The sequence below is a fragment of the Talpa occidentalis genome, unplaced genomic scaffold, assembly GCF_014898055.3.
Source record: "Talpa occidentalis isolate TD23 unplaced genomic scaffold, MPIMG_talOcc4v2.1 talOcc4.8, whole genome shotgun sequence".
Classification (NCBI taxonomy): domain Eukaryota; kingdom Metazoa; phylum Chordata; class Mammalia; order Eulipotyphla; family Talpidae; genus Talpa; species Talpa occidentalis.
The window spans coordinates 75,564,246-75,587,417 of NW_023605194.1; the positions used below are offsets into that span (position 1 = coordinate 75,564,246).

General features: G+C 53.1%; 1 protein-coding gene across 4 annotated transcripts in view; it reads right to left on the minus strand.

Moving 5' to 3' along the window:
• ADORA1 (adenosine A1 receptor) overlaps positions 1–22,909 on the minus strand; it is a 32,910-nt gene extending 10,001 nt beyond the window's left edge. The window contains exons 1-2 of one of the 4 annotated variants that reach the window (XM_037496737.2): positions 22,889–22,909; positions 21,643–22,040 (exon numbers count right to left, since the gene is read on the minus strand). In XM_037496737.2, coding sequence (XP_037352634.1) covers positions 21,643–21,983 — 341 coding nt within the window. In that variant the 5' untranslated portion in view covers positions 21,984–22,040; positions 22,889–22,909. Of the gene's footprint in view, positions 1–12,969; positions 13,274–21,642; positions 22,041–22,377; positions 22,542–22,888 lie in introns of those variants that run through there. The other 3 variants (XM_037496736.1, XM_037496738.1, XM_037496739.2) reach the window with 3 other exon arrangements.
• Positions 22,910–23,172: the final 263 nt, after the last annotated feature.

Sequence of the window (23,172 nt, forward strand, 5' to 3'; positions counted from 1 at the left end):
GCAAGAGCTCTCAGCTCCCCCTAAGAAAAGAGTCGGATAAATGGATTAGGTTATTAGCATAATGGGAAATAGCTCCTGGTTATTTGCTGACAAAAACTAATTCCACAGCCTGGTGGGAAAGACAAGCAAGTGCGTAAGTAACTCAGTAACGTCTCCTATTCTGAACAGCCCCTACCCTCCCCTCCAACTTCAGATTCTTGGATCTGGGAGTAGGCAGAAGAAACAGCTCCCACTGTAAAGAACTCGGTCTAATGGGGGGGCACAGTCCCAGAACAAAGGGAGCGCCCCGTCTGATAAGCGAGCAGCAAGGCAAAGGCCAAAGTCTCCACATCACCCCCAAACTGAAGGTTTGTGTAGACAACCGACATAACGCATTCTGGCCGTGTGCCACCAAGCACCTCTTTCTTCTCTTTGGGTGGATTCTCCATCCTTACAAGGGGTGTGGATTTGGCCAGTGGTTCTGAACCAGAAGAAGCTGCAGGGGTGGGTGTAGAGAGTCTCTCAGGTTGGAGGGAGGCACATTTTCACAGTGTATTTTGCCTATGTTCCCACCTTTTACCTCCAGCCAGGGAGCATCAACTCATCCCCACACACATGGAGGGGGCCCAGGTATTGCCCTTTGACACGATGCCCTAATGTTCTCTGTGATTTTAGAAGCGGCCACAGTCCCCAGCCAGGTGCAGCCTCCATATCCTAATGATGGGAGGTTCTTGGTGGGGAGAGGGGCGGTCCTGGTCTAAATAGTGAACTTGGGAAACTGGTCCCAGACCTCAGCATTCCTGGCCATTTCCTGGGCTGAGATTTCATTCACTCCCACCTTTGGAAAAAGCCAGGATGGCCTCACCTGCCATGGGTGACTCTGACTCATCAGGTGGGACAAAAAAGCCCATCCTGTCTGCCTATGAGTTTAATGACACATGAGCTGGCACAGCCAGGCCTCACTGGGAAGAACCCAGGGGTACAGGTGGTCAAATACCTTTACCAATGAAGTGGAAAGTCTTGCTCTTAAGGGGAAAGGGAGCTAATTGCACTGTTCCCCACAGCTTCTCAGGACCTGCAGACAATGGTCACTTACAAGAGTGGGCAGAGAATCCTACTGCAGGGCTGGCACATCGGGAGGCCAGGGCAGGAGGGAGCTGGAAAATGTAGAGCCCCTTGGACTGCAGAGAGCCCATAAGGGCCCACGCCACCCATCGAGGGGTGCCTCCATATAAAACAACAGCATCAGGACCCCCCAAAGAAGAAAAGGCCCCCATGGAATGCCTCATTGTGGTAGGTATTTGGAGACGGGGCTCTGGTCCATGAGGGACTTGGCCCTGAGTGAGACCCCTCCTGGCCCCGTGGGGGCATCCATGCCTTCATCTGGATGACTGGGAATGGGGAGATATGTTTTGCAAACTGGCATGTCCCTGGTTCCCTCTTCTGGAATGTGTCTGGACCCCCTGTGAGAGCTAAGCCTGGTACTAGCAGGGGGAGCACCAGGAACCACACTCCCCTCCCAGTCTGGGAAGGAGGAGCCGGGGTGTGGATGAGAGGCACACACAGCTCCCAGGGGAGTCCTCCAAGGACTGCATGCTCCCCCAGGGCAAGGTGGGGAGCAACATGGAATAAAAAGAGAAATAACTATGTGTTGAGTGAGCGAATGAGTAAGCGGAATGAGGTAATGAAGCTGCTGTGGGGTCAGAACCGAGTCAAGACCGAGTCCAAATCGGCTCCAGCAGCTGTGGCCCCGGGCGAGCCGCAGCCTAGAGCCGCAGCCTTGTCCCGGGCATAGTGGGCCAACAGACGTGCTTGGCAGCCTGACTGTGACCTTGAGACTGTGCGTTACCTTATCTAGGCCCTGGGCAAAGAGTAGCAACTTGTGCTTTTATTATCACCCGGAGGACACTCCTGATTCTACTGGAAAAGACAGTTCTTACAGAGACACAAAGCAGGTTGCGGGGACACAGATAAATAAAAAATTACTTTTTGACTTTGGAAGGCCAGTCACATGGCTTTCTTGCCCTTTGGCAGCCAGCCCTCCCACCTGGCCCCACCTTATCTGTGTCACCTGCCCTGTGTGACTAGTGTCCGAGTCTAGAATGTGGGAACTTGCCCAGCCTAGCATGGAACCCCGGATAGGGCCCTGGGGAGGCTGACTCCCCGGCTGGGCCCTGTAAAACAGTCCTAGGGAATTGGTCAGTGGAGACCAGAAATGGAAGGAGGCAGCCTCAGAGAGTCAGCCTCCCCTCTGGTGCTCTCCTGGCTCATCTGGTACCACCTCTACCTGAAGGCTTGTCTCCTTCAAGGCAGCGAATTCCAACCTCCCACTGGAGGGACCCCAATCTGTGCAGACTCCAGGGCAGCACCCAGGCAGTCGCTTAGGTGGGACCCAGGAAGCAGGCTGGATGATGCCCTAGTGCCAAGAGCCTTGAGTCACAGGCCACGCCCTTCCCAGACCCTCCCTGGCTGAGGAGACAGGAAGCTCACCCTTAGGAGGCACCTATTCTCCTGGGGCTTGGCTTCTTTCTCTGTTTCCACAGCCTGGGTCCTCGGGGCTCCATCGGGTTCACAGCATCTAGCCCTCCACTCTAGAAAAGATGTCACAGACGGCAGGACGTGGGAGGACAGAGAGCAAGGGAAGTTTTCCTCCTTGGAAATCTCCCCAAAAGAGGGCACGGCCACCCTCAAGCCTCTATTCCATAGCTTATACTTTTACACTGGGAAGTCCTTCCCAGAGACTACCTTCAGTCCTTCCGGCTGCATCACATTCCAAGTGGGTCTGCCCATGGGCCCTGGAAGCTTCAGTCATGTCCTCCCAGGTCTTGATCTTTCTTCCCATCTCACTTCCAGGTCCGTGGGAATTAGAGCACAAATAACAGCAGTTAAGAACCCAGCACCAGCTATTTCTGGTCTCAACTGTGTCTTCTGATGCTTTCTTGGCCTATGTTCCCCCCACAGCCTATCCACCAAGCCCCCTACACTACAGGCCTAATGCAGGAACCAGTCCTCCCCAGCCAGCAGCCACCCAGGACAGAAGAGCCCAGCAGCAGCGGTGGCCCTGAGCCCCAATCACTCTGTGCCCTTTATTGTTCCAGGCTTCCCCCTCTCTTCTGCTCCATTCCAGAAATGGGCTAGGGGTGGGGAAAGAGAGGTCCCGATATGGAGAAGGTAGGGCAGCACCAAGCTGGCCCAGAGGGATGCAAGTGGACATGAATCCCCTCCCAGGACAGCTGAGACAGGAGGACTCTGGATCTCTTGGGCCATGGAGGCCAATGGCCCCTTCCTCTCTGCCTAGGATAATCAGTAAAATTTTTGGTTTTCTTTCCCAAGATTGTAACAAGTACCCCAAGTCAGTTTTCGTATTGGATTGGCTTGGATTCCTAGCACAGTACCTGGCACACAGTAGGCACCCAATAATATTTGGGGAAGGAAAACGGATTCCTATAAAACACTTAACTGAACCAGAGAAAGCAGAAAAAGAGGTAGTGGGAGAGAAACAAAGAACAAATCCAGTGAATAGAAACAGTTCCGAGAACACAGTAGATAGTAATCCATCTGCATCAGTCACCACTTTAAATGTGAACAGCCTAGGAGGCGGGTGAGAGGAAGCCAGGCTGGGGCTCCTTGCTCATCTCTGGGACAGTCCTCCCGAGGACAGAAGAGCCCATGCCCGGCCCCCACAGATAAGGGATTTTGGCAAAAGCCTCGACTGTCCATTCCAAGGTCCTGCCTCAGTCACCCAGCCCTAGTATATGAAGTCACTGAATTCAGGGTTTCCAGCAAGTCTAACCACACTTCCGCCTGAGGCAAGACCAGCCCTTCTCACTGCTTGCCTGGGTGGAGGTGGGGAGCGCCTGTCCTCTTCTTCTGCGGGAGCTGGCCTGTACCCCTGTCACTGGCATGGGGAGAATGGAGCCACAGAGCACTGGCGGTGCCCCAGAGCATGGGCCTGGTGAGGCCACTTCTCTCAGAATTGAACAATCACCTCATTTTCAGCCACTTAGCCACTTCTACAAAGCACTATAAATCACTCATGTCTGCCATGACCCTGGATGGGGAGTCTCAGGTTATAATGGGGGGGGACTGGAGAAGGGAAGCTTATTAAGTCAATGCCTTTGTCCCCTATGCACAATTCATGAAAACTTCAAAGTGCTAAGCTCATGCCTGGAGGAAGAAAGTGCAGAAAGCTGGCAATGATGGGCCTTGGTGACTCAGCCAGGCAAGAATCAGGCAGGACATGCACAGCAGCCAGGGACAGGCAGGGGGGCGGGGGGAGGATGCAGCCACATGGGCGGTAGGCCCCAGGGGCCTCCCTCCCCCAGACAGCATTATCAACTATCTGGGCATTTGGACAGTCCAGCTCCAAGACCCCCAAGACCCAAGTCCCATGCAGGCCTGACCATCACAATTTCCTCCCCAACCTCCAGAGCGGGTCCCACTTGTCTTCAATAGAGACACTCATGGCTGGGGAAGTGAGAGGCTCAAGGTAACCAAACTCTGGCAGGACCCGGCAGTGTTAGAGGGTCTGGATGTGAATCAGATTGAAACTTGATGTGTTAGTAAGTCACATCCACTTTTGAGTTTCCCCATCTGTAAAATGGAGCTGATACCCACCCAGTCCATCTCCCGGTGTTTCCATAGTTACCATTTGGCACTGAGTCTCTCCTTTCCCCTTTTCACCAGTCATCCTAAGAGGAGATTAGTGACTTGCCCAAGGTCATACAGGTAGTGGCCAGAACTAGAATTGCAACTCAGGTGGGAGCTGCCGCCTCCAGAGCCCTTGTCTTCTGTTCCAAGCATTGCTGTTCCCAGGAGGCCACGAGGGATTAGTAGACAGAGACTATGGGCTTGCCTTCCCTGGAATGCACCATTGCCAGAGCTTCTCAGACTGTAATGGACATGGGTAGCAAGGCTCAAGGGCACTCAACTGATAGTTGGCACAAAAGAAGCCCTCCCCACCCTTGTTAGGGAAGGAGGTTGATGGAGGAGCCCAGAAAAAGGACAGGTATTGTCTCAGATCCTGTAGGAAATAGAAACAAAAATTCCCGCCAGGTCCATGGCAAATCCACCCATGTAACCTGTTTCTCTTAATGGACAGCCACGTCCACCACCCAGAGAAGAAAGGCCGAAAGCCAGGATGGAGGCAGACGGGGCCTTGGGGGCTCAACGGGGCAAGAATCAGACAGGAGGTGCACAGCAGGCAGGCACAGCGACCAGGTAGTGGCCGGGCACCACTCACATGTCACTGCCAGACCAAGGACGCTACTTGTTGCCCACATCAATTTGCAAGGTAGAAAGAGCACATTTTGTTGTTGCCATTTTACAGAGGCAGAGGAACTGTCAGTGGGTGCCCGAGGCTGGTTGGTCTTTGACCCGAGACTGAAATCAGCCTCCTGTGACTCACCAGGTGCTCTTCACCTGGACTGGCCACTCAGGTCTCCCTGGACCCTCTCAAGCCCAGCCCCAGGACCTAGCCCAGAGCCTGCAGGCTGCCTCTCCAGGCCATCTCCACCACTCTCACCTCTGTGGACCTCTTGGGATTATTTCTGCTGCTGTGATGCTAGCAACACCTCCTGATTTAGCTTCACTGCACTTGTGATTGAGAGAGCCATGCAAATGAGCACACTTAGGCCCCAGGGCCTGAGAGAAGCAGGCAGGATCTAACGGAAGCTCAGCTGCCCCTCAGGCCTGGCCCACCAGCAGCCTCTGCAAAATCTGGCGCTGACTCCTCCTCAACCTCAAAGTTGTCTGAAGACAGGGGCTGAGGGTGCCCACAGTCTGGAAATGCCCAAACACAGGGGCAGGGGCAGGAGTGTTCACTTTGATATCCGCAGGCACCTGTTCAAATGCAAGTTTTGCTATTTATGAGCTGGGTAACAATATTCAGATTACCTCTCCGGTACTTTACTTGTAAAATGGTGTTGATAAACCAACTTTACAGGACTAAATAAAGTTAAATATACTACAAAAGGAGACACGTAGCCCTTCTGGACACTGAGGGGATTCCCCAGCATGCAGGCATTCCTAACCCACCAGAATTCATTCTCCTTCCCGGGGGCCCTCTGGTGCCAGGCAGCCTCCGAGCTTGAAGCAGGGAAGAGAGGATCCCAGAAAGGGCACAACACACCCTCACCTAGATGTGGGACCTTTATATGCCTCCCAGCCCAGCCACAGCCACTTCCCCACAGCGCTAGGCAATGGCATGCATGTAACAGCAGCCTTTCGAGCCACACCGGTGGTCGGGGTTTCAACTGTCTATCCTAACCACAACAGAGACAGACAGACAGACATGCACATGCTGCTTTCCAGTCATCCTCCTCCCTCCCAAAAACAGCAGGGGAAGGATGAGCCCCCTGATATCCAAAAGAGACAAAAGCTTACAAATTTGTTTTCACATACAATCCTCTCAACAATCCCAGTTCACAGATGCAGAAACTGAGGTTCAGAGACTCTGGCCACAGAACAAGTAGCAGAGGAGAACCAGAGGCCATTTTGACCAGTCTGTGTCCCCATGCACTCGGTCACGGCCTCTCGGGGGCCCTTCCCTCACCAGACCCAGCACACACACCTTCTGCCACCTTGCAACAGCCCCGAGAAGTCAGCAGGGACCAGACTCCCTACTCCAGAGGGCGAGATGGCTGATCTGTGTGGAAGACCAGGGCTGAGTTCTGGCCTCCTGGCTCTGGGCCCCAATTCTCTGTATGGAGCAAATTAGGGGATCCCTTCTCTTCTCCCCCAGCCTCCATAGTTTGGGAGGGAGCTCCCCTGTCCCTGACTCTCCTCACAGGTGCTTCTCTTGAACATTTTTACTTCAATTCTTCAACTGTGGACTGACTGTCAACTCAGGTCTCGTTCTGACAGGAAGAATGGGCCCAGAGGTCACCCCATCCTGGCCAGGAGGACTTCAGCAGAGCAGCAGGGGACGCCACTCCCCTGCAGACCCCAAGGTGCTGGAGCCGCCCATCCTGAGTCAATCTGCACATTTAATCCTTGGGTGTAGGGCCCTCATGCAGATCTGCAGGGCCTGGGACCCACATACTGCACAAATCCCACTGCCCACTGATGATGCTGGAGTTGCACACACATCTTTTAGCAGTCGGGAGTGTCTACAGCTCCAGCAGTAGGGAGGCAGACAGAAACAACACCCCAGAGAGAAGAGGCCTTCTCTTTTAAACATCAGCAACAAAGGCAGACTGGGCCCCTCTGCCAAGCCCACCCACACTGACCCCAGGTCTCTGCTCCACTGCTGCCCTCAGCCTGCAGCCAACATCAGCTCCTTCTGCCAGGCAGGCCAGCCCTGTGTTCTCAACCGCAGCCAGAGACCGCAGGGGTCAGGTATGGCTTCCCTTCCCGCCTCCACACACACCCTGAGCAATGAGGCATTCTTCCTTCCGAGAGCACTGACTCACAGACAGCTCTTTATGGTCTGGAATGATGCCCTTTTTATAGATGTGAAAACTGACATTCAAGGAGGTAAGCGATTCACCCTAGAGTACCCAGCAGTAAGTGTTGGAGTCAGGCTTAAGCACAGGTCTATTCATTCACGCACTCGAGTGTTCATTCAAGAATTCTGGTTACACATAGCAGCCATGTGGCTGTCAGGGAGATGTTTGAGCTCTCTGAGCCTTAGCTTCCTCAGAAAATGTGAAAATGGGGATACATGATACTATTAATTTAAAGGACTACTAGTGGGGCCTCCCAGGTGGCGCAAGGGATTTAGATGTAGCACTATGAAGCTATCTGCAGCCACTGCAGCACGAGTTCAATCCCCAACCAGGGAGCTGACCCACATGGTGCAGCAGACCTCTCCCGTATCCCCGCTGTTCCCCTCAGCAGTGTATTTCAGTAGACCCACCTGTTCTGCTCCCCACTCTGTCTCTGGTGAATAATCCTCTCACCCCCTGCATCTCTGGCCTACACCCCAATTCTTGTATGCATAAGTAAATCTTTAAAAAAAAAATAAAGTACTACTAGTGACTCTTCACAAAATTGTACAAGGACTTAAGTAAGAGAATCCATACAAAGCATTTAGCATGGGGCTTAGCAAATATAGTTTATTCATTTATTACTATTAACTTTCATTCAGAGAGTTACTGGGTCAGCCTTTGGATACCGAAAATGGGCAGAAACTATACTGGGCTCTGGGGAGAGAGATGAACAGGCTTGGACCCCACCTTCAAATTGTTCAGAGACCAGTGAGGGAATTACCATCATGCAACTTGACAAGTATTCAAGGGAAGCATAGGGGCTGAAGGAACATGAAGGAAAATCAAGGAAGGCTTCCTAGAAGAGGTGTCATCAGAGCGCGGCATTAAAAAAGGAGAAGGAATGAAACAAAAGAGGAGACAGTTTCTAGTGTGTGCGTCTATGTGTGTGCTTAAGATGTGGTCTTAGATGTCAAATCTTCTTCTTTAATCCTTCTCTTAAACTCCAAGGCCCAGACAGGTTTAGGCACGACTAGCAAGGGAGGTAGGAAAATGCGTTTTAAGCACAGAGAAGGTGGTGTGGGGCTTAGCATCCAGGCTCAGGGAGTGACCTTGGCCCTGGGAGCCTGGGTGTGGGCCAGGCCTGCTCAGGCCTCCCACTACGTGGCAGCTGGTACTTTGTCACATTGTCCTCCCCCCCACCCACATGAGGCTGCGGGCCTGTGCCCTTGAGGGCAGGACTTGTGTTGTCAGAAAACACTTATTGACTTGAACATGTAAACTGGGTTCCTACATCAAGGATGATTAATAGTGGGGGGTGGGGCATGCGGGTTGGGTGGAACTGGAACAGAAAACAGATTGGCCTGGTCCAAACTCAGGCCTGGGCCTTGGAGAATGAAGGACTGGAGTAGGAGGGGGCAGGGTAGGCAAGCAGAACTGAATGAAAGGTCTGGGAAGCCTAACACATTAATTTTTGACTTGTAAAAATAAAAATAAAAGCAATAACTCCCAATAGCCTCCTACTCTCTCTCTCTCTCTCTCTCTCTCTCTCTCACTCACACACACACACACACACACACACACACACACGCATATGTGAGTACACCCCATTTACACCACAGCCTGGAACACCATGGCCCCCTGTCACATAAAGGCAATGGGGGGCCTCCCCGGTGGCGCAGCGGTTGAGCGCTGGGTTGCGAAGCTGCCCGCAGCCTCTGCAGCGCCGGTTCGATCCCCGGCTGCTCCCCGGCCACCGGAGGAGGGTCCCACGTGGCACGCAGACCTCTCCTGCCGCCCACTGCTCCCCTCAGCAGTGTACTTCGGTCCTTCTGCCTGCTCTGCTCCCCGCTCTGGCTCTGGTGAATTCTCTCACCCTCCCGCACTTCTGACTGTACCCAGTGCATGTAGAAACAAAACAAACAAACAAATAAATAAATAAAAACGTGCCTCTATTCAAAATAAATAAATAAATAAATAAAATAATAAAGGCAATGGGGAGGAGGGATCATGCCTTCACACCCCTCCCTCCCTTGTGTGCTGGCTGACTCCCACACTGTCGGGCCCTGGGACCCAAAGCAGAGGCCCTGAATGGTAACTGTGTCTCTTCCCAGGCCTCTGGGCCATCTTCCCCAAGGCGGCCCCGGGAGCCAGAACAAGAGGGTTGGAGGCGTGTTTTCCCTGCAGCGGACCATGGGCCACCACCACTATCGCAGATGTGTCTGCTGGTCCAATGAGTCCCCAAGCACACTGACTGTTTCCTCCCCAGAGAGGATTTAGGGAGCTGCTGGCCCCCAGGGGAGCCCTTGCTTCTGCTGGATGCCAGCTCTCCCCTTCGAGGAAGCCTCGGTTGGGAAGGACTGGGCAGGAGCCATTCACATCCTCCCTTCATAGGAATAGCAGCTTGGGGGCCAGAGGAGCTGAGCCCCAGGAGATGGGCACTCCCTGAACACTTCCCAGGTAAGCATGGGTGAGCTCTTCACCCTCTGCGTCCCAGCCCCACACCCTCTGATTTCTGGGGACTGTTTTAATGAAACAACCCTTTACTCTCCAGGATCTGCCTCTGCCCTCTGTGGGTGAATATGAAATATTTGACTGACTTCCTCCTAATCTGGCTACTCAATCTCCCCCACTAGAGTTTCCTTCCTTCATGTGAGTGTTCCTCCTCCCTTCCCCGACAAAGACCTTGCCTCCTACTAAGTGCCAGCCAGGTTGTACTAAGTACTAGAATATCACCAACAAGGCAGACTGGGGGGCTGCATATCCTGCCCCTGCAGTGCAGGAAAGTCATATTGGGTGGAGCAAAGGGGGTGTGGGGGTGGGGAGCAAGGAACCCTCTTAATGTCAAGGGGTAAAGAAAAACAACAGTAACAAGCCCATCCACTGAGTGCCTGCTGGGCCCTGATCTGTGAGCTTTCCAATAAGAATTGGGAGGAAGGTTAAGAAACCTGTTTTGCAGAAGAGGTCGTGGAGGCTGAGAAAGGGTGGGTGACTGCTCCCACAGGCTCTAGCTCCAGCTGTCTGCTGGGAGACAGTTCTGACCCTTCCTTCCACTGTGTACCTCCAAGTGAGGGGACAGCGGGCCTCTCTGAAAAGGGGATCATTAAAAATATTCAGGGTAGAGGGGCTTTTAAAACAGACCATCCCCAGGCCGCCTGCTGGGGTGTTCCCCTTCCGGCCAGGTGGGTGTGAGCAGAGCGGCTGCCATGATGGTCGGACAGGACAGAGGACCAGTGAGGCCAGGCTGAGGTCTCAGTTCTGCCTCCAGGGGGAACTGAGAAATGGAGCCCCCTTGGCCTCTGGTAGCTCTCAGCACCCACTCCTGCCAGCCCCGCCAATAGCACTGCAAAGGGCTCTCAGCTTCAGTAGGCAAAGGGAGGTTTGATATGGCTTCTCCAAGCAGGCCAAGGCGACAGACACCCAGCATGCCCAGCAGCCTTGGGGCTCCCCCATGCTGCCATCAAGGGCTGGGCCTGTTGAGTGCATGCCTTTACTGCTGAAGCCAGCGCTCAGCACCCCAGAGGCCTGCAAGGGGACCCTGCTGTGAGGAACAACCACTGGCCGGGTGATTGCCACAGTTCATGCTGCCAGGCCCTGAGGGATCCAGGGGTGGGGGTGTGTCTGTAGAAGGACAGGACCCACTCCAAGGTGACTGAGGATGGGCCAACTTGGGGAGCAGAAATCACTGTGTCTCATTCTGAATGGAATCTGGCAGGAAGGAGCCCCAACTCTGCTGTCTCCTTCTGGAAGTTTAGGGAGTTTCTTGCTGTGGTCCAGCCTCCTGAGAAGCCAGGTGGGAGACAGCGGAGGTAGCAGCTGGTGGCGCCGGTGGCCAGCTGCATGCTCCAGGGACCCTTTCTTTGAAGCTCTGAGAGGCAGGCAGGGAGCGTGTCCTCTGGACCACATGGAGGCTCAAGAGCTGGGGAACAAGAAAGAAAGAGACCCCTCGTGGACCTACCATCCCATCACCTCCACTTCAGTATCTAATGGCATCTGAATTGCATGCCCCCCCCAATTTCTCCGCTCCACATGCTCCCCATCACACCTCAGAAATGCTCCTGCACCCGCCCTGTAGCTTAGTCATAAGCCCAGGCAGCCACACTGGAGCTCTTCTCCCACTTGGCACATCCAATCCATGACCAGCTGGTTTTAACTCTAACACACCTGAAATCTTTCCAGTTCTCTCCAGCTCCACCATCTCCTTGGCTCCCTGCCTGCCTGCCACCATGCCTGCTAAATAAAGTCTTCTGTCACCCCGCTCCAGTCCCCCCGACTGCAGGCAGGGCAACTTTCTTATGTTGATGTGGATTACAGGGGCTGATTTTTCCCAGGTGGTAAAGCACCCTTGTATACATGGAATAAACCCTACTTGGCTGTGATATATTGTACCTTTTCTATACCACTGGATTTGATTTGTTAATATTTTATTAAGAACTTTCAACACTTTAAAAACATAATTTGAATTATGTGTTTCCCTGCTTAAAGCACTCAGAGGCATCACAGTGCACTTAGAACAAACAAACACTCTTGACCGTGAACTTTAAGGCCTATGAACCCGCCTAAGTCCTTGGGCTTCTGGCATCTCTCTGGACACTGCCACAGGGCTTGGAGAAGGCAAGAAGGTTCAGGTGTCTTTCTCCTTGAATTCTTCTCCAGGCATTACCACAGGCACCTGTTTATTTCTCTTGTACTAGCCCCTCATGGCTCATCTCTGAGATCCATGAGGGCAGGAACCTCTCGATCATGTAAGAAACCGAACGTCTGGCCCAGAAACTGGTGCTTCATGCTGGAATGAGCCCTGCCTCCTCTGTGCCTGCCCGTGCAGCTGTCCACAGCTGGAAATAAACCGCCATGGGCCTAGTCTCGCTTCAAACTCATTACATCCAGGGCCTCCCTGGTGGTGCAGGCTGTTGAGCACAGTGCTATAAAGCTGTCCTCAGCCTCTACAGCATGAGTTCGATCCTGGCCAGCCGTGGAGATATCCACTGGGCGCAGTAGACCTCTTCTGTCTCACCCACTGCTCCCCTCAGCAGTGTATTTCAGTCAGTCTGCCTGTTCTGCTCCCCACTCTGTCTCTGGTGAATCCTCTCACTCTCCCATACCTCTGGCCTGTACCCTGGTTCTTGGATAAATAAATAAATCTTTAAAAAAATAAACAAACTCATCACACCCACTTGATGCCCCAATACCACTAGTCTCCCCTCTCCTGCTTCCTAGAGAATGCCTCACACCCGCTACTCACTGGACCAACTCCTTTTGCATATTCCCACTCAGCTGATGACCTTGCTCTCCACTTCAGCAAGAAACTAAAACGCTCTGCAGAGAACTTCCCCTACCAGGAGCGACACCCACACCCTGCCTCTGCGATATCCCCATGGTCCTCTAGAGACAGCCTTCTGTGTATGTCCTAGATCCCAACCCTCCTAAAAAGGACATCCTCCAGAGATTCCCTCCTCCGCTCCATCCCTAATGCTGCCCTCTGCCTTATCTTCAGTACATAAATATACAAAGGTCCCTCCCGCCTTAAAAAAAACAACACAAAACAACACAGAAGCATAGTTACCGCTTCTCCTGACAGCTACTGCCCATTCTTTTTTTCTTCTCACAACAAAATTCCTCAAAAGAATAATCCACGCCAGCTGCCTTCAATTCCACGCCTGTTCTCTCGAGTCTTCTCCGATTGGTTTCTGTTCCCGTTGCTGTCGCTCTACTAAAACCTGTAGTAAATCTCTATTTCACTTGACCTCCCCATCCACAGCATTTGCAACAAACAATCTCTTGTTCCTCCTTGATACACTCTCTACTCAGCCAGGATGAAGCCACATGCAAACTTCACAAGTCAGATGCAAAGAGAATGTATTACTTGAGTCCCTTTGTAAAAGTTCCAAAACAAGCAAATTCAATTTATGGGAACAAAGGCCAGAGTTTTTGATAACTGGAACGGACACAAGAGAGCCTTCTGGGCTGCTGGAGATGATCCAATATAGAACTGGGTGGTGGCTATACAAGTATATCCAAGTATATTTATTGCACTATATGCTTAAGACCTACATGCCTAACTATATGGACATTTTACCTCTATAAAAAGGAAATAAAGGTAAAATTTGAAAATGCACTCCCAGAATTTACCACTTGTTGCCACCTCTTCTGCTATTATTCTGATTCAAGCCATCTCCCTCCTCTCTCACCTGAGTTACTGCAATAGCTCCCAACTAGTCCCCCACCCCTTGTCCCTGCCCCACCCCCCTGAAACAGCTAGAGGAAGTCTTTAAAACCTAAGTCAGATCATGCCATTCTTTTGCTCTACAACCTGCAATGGCTCCCCATTTTCTGTAGAGTAAATGCTAATGTCTCTCCAGGGGCCTCCAAGTCCTATCTGGGCTGACTAGTTCCTTATTTTCCCAGGGGCATCTCCAACTGCTCTCTGCTTTTATCTCTCCATCCCAGTCATATAGGCCTCTGGCCAGCCCCAACACTTTAGGTACATTCCTTCCCTGGGGCTTTTCTCTGTGTAGAATGTTCTCCCATTACCTGTATGGCATAGTTCCTCACCTCCAAGGTTTTGCTCAAATGGCATCTTCTCAAGGAAGTCATACTGAAATCACCCCATTTAAAACTGCAACCTTTTCTCCCCATCCCACTCTGGCACCCCCAATCTCATGTACCCTGCCCTTTTTCCCCCTTTTCTAAAAAGTTCATTTTACTTTCTAACTCATATTAGCTATTGCATTTACTATTTAGCATCTGTCTTCCAGCCCATTAGCCCATAGGCTCTACAGGATCTTTGCTTTGTCAGGGATGAACACCAAGTATCCTTAACAATCCACCTACCTCAGGGCCCCATGCAGAAACAAGCCAGGATGACCAGTTCCCTCCTCTCCCAAAGACCAAAGAAATTCTGGGGGCAGGTGACAATGGAAAGGTCTCCCCCAGAGAAGGAATGTGGAGCACTGTCCAACTGCCCAGCTCAAGGGCTAGGATGCCAGGTGCCATTCTCCCACCACCCCTACTTCCATCAAATGCAAGTAGGGGGCATCCCTGGTGGCACAAGGGTTAAGATGCAACCTATGAAGCTGTCCACAGCCACTGCAGCACGAGTTTGATCCCTGGCCAAGGAGCTACGCACATGGCGCAGCAGATCTCTCCTGGCTCGTCTGCTGCTTCCCTCAGCAGTGTATTTCAGTCAGTTTGCCTATTCTGTTCCCCATTCTGTTCCCCACTCTGCCACCACCACCCCCACACCTCTGGCCTGTACCCCAGTTCTTGTATGCATAAATAAATAAATCTTTTCTAAAAATATGCAAGTAAGGGGCCTCCCCGGTGGCGCAGCAGTTGAGCACTGGGTTGCGAAGCTCTGCAGCGCCAGTTCGATCCCTGGCTGCCGGGCGAGGGTCCCACATGGTGCGCAGACCTTTCCTGCCGCCCGCTGCTCCCCTCAGCAGTGTATTTTGTCACTCTGCTGTTCTGTTCCCTGCTCTGGCTCTGGTGAATTCTCTCACCCTCCCGCTCTTCTGACTGTACCCAGTGCTTGTATAAATAAATAAATAAATCTTAAAAAAAAAAAAGATCCATCCATTAAAATAAATAAATAAATAACTACTGAGTTTTAAAAGATAAAATGAAGAAAAAATGTGTATAAAAAAAATGCAAGTAGGGAGTTTATTCTCAGCCACGCTGGTCAGTAAGAATCCATAATCTCACAGGCCAGCCTACCCATCTCTGTATCCCCAGTCCCAAGCAGCGCCTGGTATATAACAGATGCTCAAAATACATTGACAAGATAAATAGATGTAACCAGCTCCCTAAACGCTTACCTCTAATCTAACTAAGGAAAAAACTTGCAGGGTGAGGACCCAAACAGGAAAAGGCACCCCATCTCTTTTTCTAAGTCAGAGAAGCCCCTTACCAGCTGCCCCCTTCTCTCCACCCACCACTAAGCCATTATTTCCAAGGGAATATGAATGCCAAAGCCCACCCACCAACCCCCTAAAGGTAACTGAATCAGACCACCCCAAGATTCTCAGAACTGGTCTCCTCAAGCCACCCCATTCTGGCACTCAGAGTATTTGGAGCTAAGAGCAATGAAATCCTGGGAGCTTCTGCCCTTGCCTAATCAGGCAAGAGCATCACATCCTAAGCTTCGGCCTTTTCCTAATCGGAGATGCAATCACTACTTTCCCTCTTATGGCCTAGAAGAGTGTAGTTGGGGGTGTCTCACCCAGTTGTAGGTTTATCAGTGAACATGTCCTCTCTATCTATGAATCCCATCTTTACTCTCGGGGTAAGGATGAAGGCACCTCTCTTGTGTGTCATGTGAAGTCCCTCCCCCTCTTTGAGTCCCCAGACCCCTAAATGCAGGATAAAGACCCCTGGCCTGCATCTTCATTCTTTAGCATTCATAACCGTGTAAACTCTCCATACGTGTGTCATTAAATCTTGGCCTTTTCTCTGAGTAAACCGTCTGATGTTAATTTGTTCATCCGTCCAGACTTAGAAGACCCAGACGGGGTGGAGAAACTTCCCCTGCACCTTGACACTCCCTGCCTCTCCCATCCCACTCCAGTCACCAGTTTTTTCTTTCCTCCACAGCAGCTGGAGGCCTCCTCTGGGCTGGAGTTAAGGAGGCCAAGACTGAAGAGGTGATCTTTGCAGCCCAAGTTGCTGTGTGTCCTGCTGTGCCCAACTTAAAAGGGGAGCCAACCAGGAGGCACTGCTCTCCAAGTCTTCCACTCTGAGTGCTGTTCTCCTCACCAAAAGGCAAAGAGGCTGGTGCCCAGGCCACAGGGAATCAACACTGAGCAGGAAGGACTAGACTTGGGACCCAGACAGTCTGCCCTCCCTTGCCCAGAAGAGCAAATGGGCAGAAGAATACCAGCTGCACCCCAGGGGATTTCCAATTCCAATGAAATTGGGCAGGAAGAGCAGGAGCATTGCAGAAAAGAGAGTTGAGAAATATTAATCTCATAAGAAAATCCTTACAGATAGAAGCTGTCCTATTTGCCTGGAGGCAAAAGCCAGCGTTCTAGGTTAGGCTGTGATCTGAAAAACAAGGTGAATTTATGGATATTATTGTGGTGTTATTGGTGATAATAATAATAATAAGTCCTAAGAATGAGAACAAATGATATTCACTTGTTCAAAAATGTTTGCAGCATACCTGCTCTGTGACAGCCATGGGGGTGCGTGTGTGCGCACCTTTGTGTGTGTGTGTGTGTGTGTGTGTGTGTGTGTGTGTGTGTGTAAGCTGATGTGGGCCTGACCCTTCTGGCACTAACCTAGCCAGAAAAAATAGTGGACCATGAGTGACGGGGAAGAAGTTGATCAACCTGAGTACCTATGAGAGGGAATGAAACTGGTCCAGAGATTTTTGGCTGATTTATCTGAGATGTAAAGAGGAGTAAACAGACAATCTAATATTGCACCATCATGAAATTCCTTACAAAATAATTGTTGTTGCGGGGAAATGCTTCTAGTAGAACACTAGGCATATAAAAAAGATATTAAACCATCGACACTCTCAACCATTTAAAAATAATACATCTATATTTCTCTGTGTGCATATGTGGGAAAATTTTCTGGAACACCAAAGTGTTAACGTCGTCTGTAGGTGGGAGAATGACTGGTGATTTTATCATCTTCATTCCTTTCTATAGTTCTCCAACTTTTTAACAATAAACATGGATTCCTTTCGTGCTCAGAAATAAATATCAAACATCAGACATTGCCTCCAGAGCTCTACCCATGATTCTGGGGTGGGAGGCTTTTCCAGAAGGCTTCCTGGCCATTCCCTAGCTTCCAGGCAGCACCAACACCTGGGCAAGTTGCACTGACCGCGTGTGGAAGCTTCCTGGAAGCCTTTCCATGCCAGCTGGGGCACCTGCACCCTGCAAGGGATCCTGATCACTTTCCATCAAAGCCCACACCCCCTCACTGAGCACTCTTTAGCATAACCCCCTAAAGGTTGTCCCATCTTTTCCATCAAAAGCAACACCAGCCCTTTGCTTTGTCCCTCTAAGCCCACTATTAATTTTCTCAAGGAACCCATTTCTCTATTCTATTCTTTAAAGAGGGGTGATGGCTAAGAGCTCGTCTGGCCCCTTCTTTTACTTCAGAGGCTGGAGAGCAGGACTGAGAGGAGGAGGAGCTTGTGGCTGAAGGGCCGGAGCACCTGGGCCTGGTCTCCCTGCTGCAGTGCAGGGAGCTGGCCCTCGGGCTCCATTGCTTTGCACTCCTCCCAGACACTCAGGGCCTGTGACTAATCCGCCCTGAGAGGATCTGGAGATGGCCTACCTCTCCTCAAAGCAGAAAACATGACCAGAAAGCAATTGTCCTGAGGCTCAATGGCCACAGATGGTCGCCTGCCTGCTGGAGTGGAAGTGAGAGACACTTAGTTGTCTAGAGAAGCCCAGGCTGGGAGCGGGGGGATGGCTGGGGGTGGGGGGCGGGGAGGGAAGCGGGGGTGAAAGGAGGGGCGGGGGGGGGGGGTCGCTGGCTAAATGGATGCCTAACAGCAAACATGCCCTCATCTCCCAGATTTCTTTTCATGCGCTCTGGTCCAGCATGCTACCCACCCCCCCTACTCCCTGCTGTGCCTACCATCAGCAACTCAGCTGGGACACGGACAGAGGCAGGGCTGCCGGGGCTCAATTGCCCACTGGCATGAAGGGGACGATGAGCGTGGGCTGAACAGGTGCATGCACAGGCCACTGCAAAGATGAGGGGAGGAAAATCACCCACTGCCAGCCTTGGGGAAACTCCTCCCCGAATCCTGCAGCTTTGGGAGGCTGACTCAAGAGGCGCATGGCCCCCTGGCTAAGGGCACCTGTCAAAGCCTGGCTTCAAGTCCAGCTTCAGGTCCTGACAAGATGTCAGTCTGGGCAAGTTACTGAACTACTCAAATCTCAGTTTTCTATAGACCTGTCAAGAGAATGGGGATAAAAATGCCCTCTACTATGCGCATTAAATGAGGTAAAGCACACAGAAGCCAGCACTGTGCCGAGCTCTCAGTCCCTGGGAGCTAAACACCACAGGACACAGCCTTCCCAGGACCTCAGCACAGCACAGGCTGGAGTGGCGATAAGGAGGAACATGGAGAGAGCTGAAGGCAACCTCAGAGACCGCGCTTCTGCCCCTCCATTTACAGATGTGGAAGGGGAAGGCTCAGAGAGGTTGAATAATATATACAAGATTGCACAGGTATTTAGCGACAGCGAGGTTGAGACTCAGGTCTTTCTAATTCCGGAAGCCCAGCACAGGTCTGCCCACAGGGGGCTTTGGTCAGGAAGCCCCCACTGGCACTCCCCTCACACCTGGCCTCCTACAGTAGGCCACCAAGCAGCCGCTGAGTTCTTCCAAGAATCTTAGGTAAGGGGTTGGTGGGATGAGTGCTAGAGAACCGAGTAGCTGAGGAGGACTGGGCACTGATGAGCAATCATGTGGGGTGCTATGCAAACAGCATGCAAATGCATGTAAATAACCACTGGTTATTGATGAATCAACAGTTTGTACTTTTTTTTTTCCTGAAACTGGATCGCACTACACAATGTGAACCTGTGAAAGGAAATCTGGCCTGTGGTTGGCTGACCGAACTGTCCCTGGCTTAATGAGGGGTCCAGCCACCCCTCACCAGGATCTCACCAGTATGCCCCACGCATGTCTCCCCAGCACTTAGTATTATGCTCTGGGGCTCAGGGCTGCATTAGGGGAGGAGCCCTTCACCTTGGCCAAGCTCTGGAATCCAGGCTGCAAGAGTTAGGCTCCAGCAGCCTTTCTCCAGCTCTGCATAGGGACCTCTCGTGGGTGGGTGGGTGGGTACTCCAGGCCCAGTCAGGCCTGAGTGGGTGAGGCAGGTTCCGAGACAGAATTCCAAAAAGGTTGAGTCCACAGTAAGAAGGTTAGAGGTAAGACATCTGGAAGGCCTGCCTGAGGCTCCACCACCCCAATTCTGGAAACTCATCAATTCAGTCCGCATTTACTGAGTGTCTGTTCTGTGCCAGACACTGTGCTAGGCATTCCGGAGAATTTGCAGAAACAGACAAAAATGTGGTCACTGCCAGATTGCTGCCCTTCCACCAACAATCTTCCAGGGAGAACAAACAAATACGGATATAACTTAACAGAGCTTGACACCTCCCTGGAGAGGGTGTGCACGCGTGTGGGCATATATATATTGCTGTATAAGAGCCTGGGTGGGGGGTTGGGGGGCCCGGCTTGCCTATTCAGCCCCACTTTGTTAGTAATGCTAATAAAACTATAAACATAAATCTACACATAAATTACAGTTCGCATCTAGCATGTCAGACACAGCACTAAGTGCTTTCTGTGTAGGAGTTTATTATATTCTCCAGTCATCCCAGGTAGAGTCCCCTTTCATGGACGAGGAAATTGAAGCTTAAGATTAAAGGCGTTTAGTGACTATAGTAAAGTTGCTTTGACATTAAAAAGTGACTTTCCCAAGGCCACACAGTTGGAAATTCATGGCAAGGATTTGAATCCAGGCCTGTCTTCTTGGCCTCTATGCATGCCCCTGCTTCAGTGACACCCCCAAAGACAGGTACTCAGGATCCCCCAGCTCCTGGAGGCTGAGCCAGGAGCCAAAGGAGCTGCCTCCAGCAGGCTCTAGCTTGCAGTTCCTGCCAGCGCAGCCCTCCCCAACCCATCGGAGTGAGGACAGCGCATTCTACAGCCTGCGACCTCTGTCACATCAGGCCCAGGCCTTGGGCCTCCTTGGCACCTACTCAGCCAACAAAATTTCTTAAACGTCCTTCCAACAGCTACAAGGCTGTGGGAGTTTCCTAATGTGACAACACTGTCATCAGGTCGCACCCAGGGCCCAGCCCACTCTAATGGTTTGAGACCAGCTTCACCTGCCCGTGGCAGCAGATGCTATCCTGCCTTCCTTTCTCCCCCTGGGCTGCAGTCTCTGCCCCGCCTTCCCTGGGAAACCTGGAGGTTATGAGTGAGGTAGGCAGGGCAGAATCTGGCGGCTGGTGCTGGGACCAGGGAGATCAGGGAGGGCTCCGCATCCGGCCAGCTTCAGGTGACCCTAAGGGTCTTAGTTTCATCCCCCTTTACCAGCTCCTCCTCCACCTCTCTTATAAGATCATAGTGAGAATAGGAAAAAATGGTGCATTCAAGTGAGCTCTGAGAAGTTAAACATGCACAAATGTAATGCAAGCAGGAGAAACGTGGGTGCTTAGGCCTGCCCAGGCAAGATGCCAAGGGAGGCCAGAGGCCCCATGTCCCAGATATGGAAGCTACTCTGGGGATGGCAGGTGCCAGAGATGGTCAGAGATCCCCAGGAGAAAGGGAATCCATTGAAGACAAAATTGAAAGAGCAGACAAGCCCCCTCACAAGAGAGTCCAGGCAGGGCTGGTCCTGGCAGTGTGCCCAGGCATTCACTGACACTTAGTGGTCCAGGCACTGCCTGGTGATGAGATTATGGCCTGGCAGGCCCAGACAAGAAGCCCCAAGATGGACTGGACCCCCAAGTGAGGACTCCACCATCAGGCCACCACCCCAGTGCTGTCTCAATTCAATGTAAGCGCCTCTGTGTGATCAGCAGAGACACACTCTCAGTTTTGCAACAGAGAAGGAACATTAAGAACAGGCGCCTGCATTTCTCCCTCCCTCCTGGATCCTGCAATAGATCCCATAAGTGGGAGCTGGGCAGAGATATCAGATATGTGGGTTCAATAGGACAGCCCTGGAGGGTGGAGTTGGCTAGCACCATTCAGGAATAGGAGAGCTGAGGAGTGTCTTCAGGAAACTTGCTGGGTCTGGGGAGAAGTCTTCCTGCTCCTGGTGTGCCACCCCCAGCTCACCCTCACCCCTCCATAGCAATCTGTTCTGCCCCCTCCACTTCCCTGGGACTGGTGGCTCCACTCCCACCCAGTGCTCACTGTGACAATCTCAGTGGCACATCAAAAGCCCCTCCCCAGCCAGACAAGCATCCTCAGGGCCCTGGCAGTGAGGTGAGAACAGTGGCAGCTTCAGATCTCGGGTCCAGGGCACTGCCAGGTTCACATTCCTCTAGCCAGACAGACACCCCTCTCCACTCAACTGCAGCTCAGCCTGGCACTGCAGAGCAGAGGGCCACAGAGCGAGGACTGGGGCACGTGGCCCAGAGACCATTTGACTTAGACTGGTCTTAGTCTCCACCTATTACCCTCTCCAGGTGGCCCTCCAGCCACCCAGCACAGGGTGTAGTGGTACTTTGGGGAGCTCTGGACTCACCGGAGCGGGATCTTGACACGGAGGTATCGGTCCACAGCAATTGCCAGTAGGGCCAGGATGGAGCTCTGGGTGAGGATCAGGACCGGGCAGGCGACCATGAGGCAGGTGTAGAAGTAGGTCTGAGGCCCAATGTTGATGAGGATGGCGAGGGGGATGACCAGAGCGCCCACTGCCACATCAGCCACCGCCAGCGACACGATGAAGCAGAAGGTGGCATCCCGAAGTGCCTGGTTCACCTTCACTGCCCAGATCACCAGCACGTTCCCAGGCACGGAGACCAGGGCAATGAGCACCTCGATGCCAATGTAGGCGGCCTGGAAGGCTGTGATGGAGGGCGGCATGACTGGCACAGGCTGGGCACATCAGCAGACAAGCACCAAGGGGCACGAGGCAGGCACCTGTGGTCACGGAAGCCTGGGGTGGGGAGGACTGCCTGGAGCAGGGGAGCCCGGGAAGCTCTGGAAGTCCCGCTGCCTTTTGGAGCTGTGCGCCACTTGGCACAAGTAGTGCCCGCCTGGGCTGGCAGGGTAGCCCAGCCCTTCCTCTGCCTAATCTCTGTCCCCTCCCCTTATCCCCAGAGGTTCCATTCAGTAACTTAAAATAGCAGCTCTGGCTCCTCCGCTGGCTTTTTTATCAGGTGTGAGGCAGCTCCCAGCACACACACACCCCCCACAGGGGTCCCCCACACCTGCCTCTGCCCACCCATGCCCACAGAACAGGATGCAGGGAGCTCACCATCCTGCCTGCTGGCTGCCGGGGGGTCCCAGAGGAGAGGCCCAAAGTTCGGAGCACCTGGTGCCGCCCAGAGCTCGGGGGCTGCGCCGGGCAGGGCTGGGCGCTGGGCACCGCGCGGCAGCTCATGGTCCTCCCGGCTCCCGCCGCAGCGCTCCCAGCCCGGCCTTTCAAGCAATCACATGGTGCGGCCGAGGCTCTGCCCCGGACGCTTTTAAAGAGGTAGCGCCCTGTTTCGCACCTGGGACTGGGCGGCCAGACCCGGGTCTTGGGGGGCTGACCCCGCACCGCAGGCCGGGGCGCGGCTCCTCCTCCCCAGCGTGCGCGCACCCTAGCCCTGCGCCCACCCACCTGCGCCTCTGCAGGCGCCCGCTGCCCCGCGGCGCCCCGTCCCGCTCCAGCCGGCCGCGGACCCTCACCCACCGCCTGTCCCGGGGAGGCTTTCTCGCCGCTGCTGTCAGCCCTCTCCCGAGGCCTCACCGGGGAGCCGCGGGCGAACGGGGGACAGACTTACCCAAGGTCACCAAAGCGGGCAGCGCGCCTCGCCACCGGGATGGACCTGCCGAGCCCGGGGCGCGCTCGACGCCTGCGGCAGTTGCTCGCCTGGGGATGCCAGGACGGTGCGGGACCAGCCTGTCGGGTCCACGCGAGGGCAGCTGACTGGGGCGCGCCTCGGGCGCCGGCGCTCGGTCGCCCCCGGCGCGGGAGCTGAGTGACAACCCGGTTCCGCACACCGGGAGGGGGCGGGGGCGGCACCCTCGGGCCCCTCCCTCCTCGCCCTCCGTCTCCTCCCCACCC